The following is an 8,562-nucleotide window of genomic DNA, read 5'->3' on the forward strand; positions in this document are numbered from 1 at the left end:
GTTTAGAATGCATAACATATAACCACGGTTTTAACTCTGTGGTCATAACTAAACCGTTGCTATATCTTGAACCAAAACTGTATCGTAAGCGTTAAATTGAAACCGTGGCTTTACCATATAGCCACAGTTTTGCAGTCATGGCAAATACAAACCGCGGCCTTAATCAAGCTACCTAAACCGTGGCTTAAAAAAGCCACGGTTGTCAAAAAGGCGTGGTCTATACCAAAAAACCGTGGACTTTACTTTTGGCCACGGCCGTATACTCCACCGTTGGATTTCCGTGGCCAAACCGTGGCCTCAGCGTTACGCCACAGTTATTTTGCATAAAGCCTTGGTTTTCTGGGCGTGGTAGGAGGCCTTTTTTTCTGTAGTGTAAGTTGATACTCAATCTCTTTCCTCCTAATGACCATCTCTTATTGATACCCAACTCTTGAACATAGAACCTTAAAGAATTAAAGCGGGTAGGAGATAGTTATTGTCTCCCCCAAATCTAAATTCAAATTTCTAAATAATCTTTGTTCCCCGTCCTAAATTCAAACGGAGATGAGGAATTAAAATTCAAACCCGACCTAAACGAATTCAAATTAGGTTCGGGTATCTCCGCCTCACCACCATCTATTTAGTAAAATCAATTTTTTTAATTGAAATACTCATTTTTTCAAAATCAAATTACATTATAAATAATAAAATAAAACAATTTCAAAAAATTTCATACATACATTTTAAATATTTTAAATAATAAATAAAAATCAAAAAATCAAAACATTGGCCGCATATTTAATATTCTAAATTATCTAAATTAAATTATAATATACATAATGAAATAAACGAGACGGATTTGGGGTGGGTACTAGTGTTCTTATTATCCGGCTCTTCTCCATATTTTGTAATCGGAAAAAATTCAAATCCTGTCAAATCGGGTTTTGCCCATCAACTTTAAAGCGAGTTTAGATGGGTACCTACGGATATGAGTTTTGTTGTCATGCTTACCCGCGACTTTATTAAAATTATGAATCGTTTAATCAAAATAAAAAAAATACTATCAATGAACTTTTTTACCAAAGAGAAAGATGATTTATTTTTTCTCGCACATCCACATGGTTGGTCTGCTGGCTTTCTTAATCTGAAATTTCTATGAGAGATAAATAAAACTTATCAAATATTATTTAAAGTAGGTATCAAACTCAGATACTCCTAATCGATAATTTATTTTAAATTTAATTTAGAAATTGCAGTATTACAAATATTAATTAAAAAATAAATATTATTAATATATTATTAAGTTTAAATTAAATAAAAAATTCAAATATTAGCTTTATCATTCGCAATTAATTCTCCTTCATTCTCATGAATTATATATGATGTATAGAGTCATACATTTTGATAGCAAAGAACATCGTCAATTTGTTACACAAGATACCCAAATATCTTTATGTCATGTATATCATACAAGAATAATATTATATATATATTATAAATAATATATGATTTCAAATTCTAACTTATATTACATTCTCATATTATATATTTTATCAAATAACTATTACTCGCGGCTAGCACAATTGATAGTTTAAAAACACTATAGTATTAAAAGTGAAAAAATATTTCAAACAAATTACATTTACTCATAAATATAAATATGACCCTCGCAATTTATTAAGTCATTATAAAATTATTTATTAAAATAATCCTAGAATTATAAAATTTTAAATTTAATAACTAAACTTCAATGGCAAAATTGTAATTTTTTTATAAAATTTTATTCTTCTATTAACAATTTATAATCAAATTCATATTATATAATAAAAACTAATAAAAATCTTGCAGCAGTTAATACCAAAGTTTATAACTCTGTTTAAAGTTTCATTTTCCTGAATAGATAAACTCAGGGTTAAAATTATAAAAGTATCATATATTTCAAACAGGTAAGTGTGGTGAGAAACATTAACAATTGTGTGTATGCTACTCTTAAGATATAAGATACTAAAAATAAAAAATTTGTGCATTTAATTCTTAAAATTCAAGTTTGTCTTAATCAAAGTAGGTTAGGTTTATTTGCAAAAAAAAATAGTTAACTTTGTTGATTTAAAGTAGTTTACCTTAAGTTTGTCTTGGTTGTAGTTTCATCATTTCCCTCATTAATTCAACACAAACCATCGTTGGTGAATAAAGATGGAAGCAGTAGCATAGAATTATATTGGTCCATAGAAAGCAACAGAAAATCTCAGAAGAAGTATCAATGAATTGAAAAAGCGGAAAATCAGCTGAGAAGTGAAAGCATAGTAGAATATATAGTTGATGTCTTTTATGTTGCGAAACATTTGCGTGTGTCAAACAACACGTGATGGGCCTAACAAGTCAATATATATGTGCAGGTAGTGAACAAATAGAGAAACATGCATTAAACTACCAACAACAATTCAATGTCATAGTATACTTCAACATGAGAGGTGGGTATAGTGTGTTTGCACATCATTAAAGTTTTCAACGGTGACCGCTTCGAGTTTTATAACAAGTGATAATTCTAAGTACTTCTTTTTCTCTAATTATAAATTCTTTTAAAGTACCAAAAATACTAACAAACATTTTAATATACTCTATCTTATTCAAAATGAGCAAAAAAATTGTGATTTTTAATCTTGAGATAGTTGTTAATAACTTTTTTTATAGTCTAGATTTTAGTGTACGGGTTCTGGTATGTTACGCGCATTTGTTTGCATAATATATTTATTTTAAATAGAAGGTTAAAAAAGAAAAAATATATATTTAGATTAATAATAAATTTTTTTGCATATAAAACTATTTACATTAGTAATAGATTTTTTCCGTAAACGATTTTTAGATAAAAAATATTTGATCATAAATATCATTTCTCGTATATAAATATATTTACACTACTAAAAAAATTACATTTGGTTACAAGATTTTATATCAGGTATAAATAAAACTGATGGGAAAAGTATATGACAAAGAATTTTACATCAGGTTTTAAAACAAATTGATGTGAAAAAATTTTGATTTTGGGATTTTACTTCAGACATTTAATAGAGCTGATGGGAAAAATAACTCAAAAAATAAAAAACCACTACACGGTGGCATTAATGTACATAAGGCGAAATATTTTATAAAGCCATTTACATCGGTCCAATTCATAACCGATGGGAAAAGTCTTCTTGATTGGGCTTTTCCATCGGTCCAATTCATACCCGATGGGAAAAGTAAATATTTTATAAATAATGTGTACATCGGTTATTAAGCAACCGATGGGAAAAGTCTTTTTAATTAGGCTTTTCCATCGGCCCAGTTCATACCCGATGGGAAAAGTATTTCTGAAAGGGCTTTTCCATCGGCCCAAGTGAAACCCGATGGGAAAAGTACCCCATTTTTCCACTAATTCCAACTAAACCCTAGCCTCCTTTCTCACAAAACATTTCTTTTCTGCGAAACGTTTCTTCACTCTGTCGTCCTCCCTCCTCCGTCCTCGACCTCCCTACGCTCCGACCTCCCTCCACCGTCCTCGACCAAACCAACCACTGCCTGCTGCACTCTCACCAAACCACCGTCAACACCGGACCGCCACCGGACCGCACGCGACCTCCCTACGCTCCGACCTCCCTCCACCGTCCTCGACCGAACCAACCACTGCCTGCTCCACTCTCACCAAACCACCGTCAACACCGGATCGCCACCGGACCGCACGCGACCTCCCTCCGCCGCTACGACCTCCCTCTGCGTCTTCAACGTACGTTTTCCCTCCCTCCGCCGCTACGACCTCCCTCCGCCGCTACGACCTCCTCCGCGTCTTCAACGTTTTCCAGCCAGCCACCATTCCCATTCCAGGTACATATTTTTGTTGCCCAGACTTTGTTTCATGAATCTGAGTATATATTTTTGTTTCATGAATCTGACTACATTATCTTGCTATCATTTTACTGTTACTAAGTTTTTGACTTTGTTTATTCTGGATGATATATATTTTGCTATCATTTCTGCTACTACTGATTGTTAGAAGTTATCTTTTAATCGATTTTTTTAATTTGAAAAAGTTAATACTATTCTGTAAAATGGATGTTGTATTAGAGGTGGCAATGAGGTTTGTTTTGGTTTATTTAACTTTGTTTGATCTTTTCTTATAAAAACAGCGTATACAGAAATGCTTATTATGATAAGTATTTGTGCTATAAATTGTAAATAAGTTGTGTTAACAATCGTTAGAATCAATTTCTTTGTTGATATATATATGCATGTTTGCTGTTTTTTCATTTGAACATTACTTATTGGAAATAGAACAAAATAAATGAGTTAGAAAAAACTAGTTAAATATAACTTTTAGTATGTGCTGATTTTAATTTGGTTTGGCGGAAGTTTCAAGATTTTGGTTTAGTAAATATTACTAAATATAACTCATTTATGCTATAATGTTAATCAATTATTTGATATATATATATATATATATATATATATATATATATATATATATACACACGTTTCAAAGTGAATATTATATATAAACTATACTTAGAATTGATTCTAAGTATTAAAAGATTACTTGAGTGAGCCTAAAGTGTTCTCCCTCATTAAAAGTTAAAAGAAGGTGCAAATTTCACCAATTTTTTAGTTGTTCTTAAGTTTACGTTATAGGTATGGATCGTAGTTGGATGAGAGCTAATCGATTAAGTGCTGAGTACGAACATGGAGTGATGGAATTTCTACAGTTTGCTGAAAGTAATGCTAAAAAAGATCTTCCTCCTCCTAAAAGTAATGCTGAAGATAGTCACCCTACGCTTTTTCTCTGTCCATGTGTTCGTTGTGCAAATAAAGAACCAAAGCTTAGTAAGAAAGAAATCATGAATCATCTAATTTGTAAAGGTATTTGTCAAAGTTATACACAATGGATATGGCACGGTGAAGTGGTAGTAAATTCATATGTGTCCCAAAGAGATAATGTTAGTGTAGAAATGGATGATCGTCTAGAAGACATGATGTGTGATATTAGACAAGATTCGTTTAAGAGGGCACATGCGTATGATAATTTATGCAATGACAAGGATACACCTTTGTACCCAGGATGCACAAATTTTACACGTTTGTCAGCCGTGTTAAAATTGTTTAATCTGAAGGCAATTAACGGGTGGATTGACAAAAGTTTTACCGAATTGCTTGAATTGTTGACACAAATGCTTCCAGAAGGTAACGTACTACCAAGTCGTTATTACGAGGCGAAGAAAATACTGTGTCCGATAGGTTTGGAGTATGAAAAGATACATGCATGTCCTAATGATTGCATATTATACAGAAAATAGTATGTAAACTATAACCATTGTCCGAAGTGCAAGGCGTCACGCTACAAAAAGAGACATGGTGAATCTAGTGATGATGATGAGGTCAAAAAGGGTCCTCCCGCGAAAGTGGTATGGTACCTACTAATAATTTCAAGGTTCAAGAGATTATTGTCTAATTCAAACGACACAAATAATCTTAGATGGCATGCAGAAGAAAGAAAATGTGATGGAAAAATCCGCCATGTAGGTGATTCTTTACAATGGAAGAAAATAGATTCTTTATTTCCAAATTTTGGCAAAGAGTCGAGAAACCTTAGACTTGGACTTTCTACTGATGGAATGAATCCGTTTGGTAATCTAAATACTAACCATACTTCTTGGCCTGTTCTTCTGATGATTTACAACCTATCTCCTAGGTTGTGCATGAAGCATAAATATCTGATGTTATCCATGATGATTTCGGGCCCAAAACAACCAGAAAATGACATAGATGTTTATCTAAGTCCACTGATCGATGATTTAAAAGTGTTGTGGGAGGAAGGGGTTGATGTTTTCGATGCGCATTCTGGTGAACAGTTCAATATGTGTGCCATGTTATTTTGCACCATCAACGATTTTCCGACATATGGCAATTTGTCTGGGTATAAAGTTAAAGGGCATAAAGCGTGTTCTATATGTGAAAAAGACACATGTTACCATCAGCTTGAAAAAGGAAAGAAGACTGTTTATCTCGGGCATTGAAAATTTCTAAATCGTTATCATCCATATCGTAGATTGCGGAAAGATTTCAATGGTGAACAAGAGTATGGTGTTGCTCCAAAGCCCTTAACTGGAGAGGAAGTTTATCAACGACAATAGGGTATTACTGCTGTTTTTGGAAAGTACCAAAAGCGGCCTATTGTGAATAATATATGGAAAAAGAGGTTGGTTTTCTTCGATCTTCCATATTGGTCTAGTCTTGAGGTAAGACATTGTATTGATGTGATGCACGTGGAGAAAAATGTATGTGATAGTGTAATCGGAACACTTCTCAACATTCAAGGCAAGACAAAGGATGGTATTAATGCTCGTCTAGATTTGGGTGTGATGGGTATACGAGAAGAGCTAACTCCACAATATATAGGTACCAACTATTTGTTCAAATTAAGATATCATTACCTTTTGATGTTAAAATAGCATGTTCATAACTTTAATTGTTGAAATTCTTGATGATAACATTATGTAGGTAACAAGACGTATTTGCCTCCTGCCTGCTACACTTTGTCGAAAAAAGAGAAAACAAGTTTTTGTGAGTGTTTAGAAAGTATCAAAGTGCCGCATGGTTACTCATCAAATGTCAAGAGGTTTGTATCGGTTAAAGATCTCAAATTAGTTGGCTTAAAATCTCATGACTGTCATGTCTTAATGCAACAACTACTAACAGTGGCTATTCGTGGGATATTGCCTAACAATGTTAGGAAGACTATAACTAGGTTGTGCCTGTTTTTCAATGCAATTTGTTGCAAAGCCATTAATCCATTAAAGTTAGAAGATTTGGAAAATGAGGCTGCAGTTATCTTGTGCCAATTAGAGATGTTTTTTCCTCCTTCATTTTTTGACATTATGGTTCACTTGATTGTTCATCTAGTAAGGGAGATTAGATTATGTGGTCCAATTTTTTTACGGTGGATGTATCCAATAGAGCGATACATGAAGATCCTAAAAGGGTATACCAAGAACCCACACCGTCCGGAAGCATCGATTATTGAGAGGTATATTGCAGAAGAAGCAATTGAGTTTTGTTCTAACTATTTGTCGGAAGTGAATGCTGTAGGGGTTCCCAAGTCTCGTCATGATGGAAGATGTGAGGGTGTGGGTACACAAGGTTTAAAGATCAAGAGCTTAAGTATTGATGTGGTTGTTCAAGCGCATTTGTATATATTGAATAACACGGATGAAGTTCAACCTTACTTATTTGCTCACAAAAGCATCATAAAGAAAAAGTACCCCAAGATGAGTGAAAGAGAGTTGTTAAAAGAGCATAATAAGAGTTTCTCTGAGTGGTTTAAAGAAAAAATTGCTGGTGATGATAGTGCTTCAAAAACAATTAAGTGGTTGTCCTATGATCCTAAATGTAACATAATAACTTGGAGTGGATATGATATTAATAAAACTTCCTTTTATACAAAGGCAAAGGATGACCGTAGTACCACACAAAATAGTGGGGTTATGATTGTGGCCGAGTCCATGCACTTCTCTAGTGCTAAAGTCTAAAGATAAAAACCCGATTATGGCATCTACACCATACTTTGGGGTGATTGAAGAGATTTGTGAAGTTGATTATGTTGTTTTTAAAGTTCCTGTATTTAAATGCAAATGGGTTGATATCAATAGTGGTGTAAGAATTGATGAATTTGGAGTTATATTGGTTGATCTTAGCAAGTTAGCTTATGCGAACGAACCTTTCATCATGACATCTCAAGCAAAACAAGTTTTTTATGTCACAGATCCTTCTAATAAAAGGTGGTCAGTTGTTCTACAAGGAAAGGTGCATGATAGTGATGAAAATCAAGATGCGAATCTTGATATTTCCGAAACTCCTCCTTTCTCAACAAATGTGCCTACCTTCATTGAAGAAGATGTAGAGGATGATGTGCATGCTATTCACATAGATCATGAAGAAGGGATATGGGAGAACTACTAAGGTGTTTTTTATAATTTAATTCGACATTTCTTTGATTTCTAATTGTTTTTATTTTGTGCCTAATTTTATGTCAAATCGTTTTTATCTCGTGCTTAATTTTATGTCTATTTGTTTTTATCTTGTGTTTAATTTGATTTCTAATTATTTTTATTTTGTTTAAATAGATACATGGCTGATTCAACCGACAAGTCCTCTTCATCTGGTAATCCTAATAAAAAAAGAGTTAGAGGTCCAACTTTGATGACACAAATTGACAAAGTTCATCAAACGGGTGAAAAGATAAAGGTCGAGTTTGATCAAAGAACTTATGAATGTACTAGTGTTGGTAAAAATGTTGCAAATTTTAAGAGTTACATAGCATCTCTTGCTCGGCAGAGATGTTGTATTGTGAAAGATGAGTGGAAAGACATATATAATGGAATAAAAGACGCTATATGGGTTGATGTTCAGGTATTTTAAATTCAACACTTTATTATATTTTATAATCACATATATATACTAACAACATATGCCATATACTGTATGTGTAGACTCATTTCACTATTCCAGATTGGTGTGTTAAAGACAAGGATGGTAAAATCAAGGATCTGTTGAAGA

The 8,562-nt window shown here is 33.0% G+C and overlaps 1 protein-coding gene across 1 annotated transcript; it reads left to right on the forward strand.

Annotated features, from left to right (window-relative positions):
- Positions 1-4,643: 4,643 nt before the first annotated feature.
- On the forward strand, positions 4,644-7,535 carry LOC131621382 (uncharacterized). The gene is made up of 4 exons (XM_058892420.1): positions 4,644-5,195; positions 5,331-6,005; positions 6,141-6,405; positions 6,508-7,535. The coding sequence occupies exons 1-4, from the start codon at positions 4,644-4,646 to the stop codon at positions 7,533-7,535; spliced, it is 2,520 nt and encodes an 839-aa protein (XP_058748403.1).
- Positions 7,536-8,562: the final 1,027 nt, after the last annotated feature.

This window comes from Vicia villosa, unplaced genomic scaffold (assembly GCF_029867415.1).
Source record: "Vicia villosa cultivar HV-30 ecotype Madison, WI unplaced genomic scaffold, Vvil1.0 ctg.000004F_1_1_1, whole genome shotgun sequence".
NCBI lineage: Eukaryota > Viridiplantae > Streptophyta > Magnoliopsida > Fabales > Fabaceae > Vicia > Vicia villosa.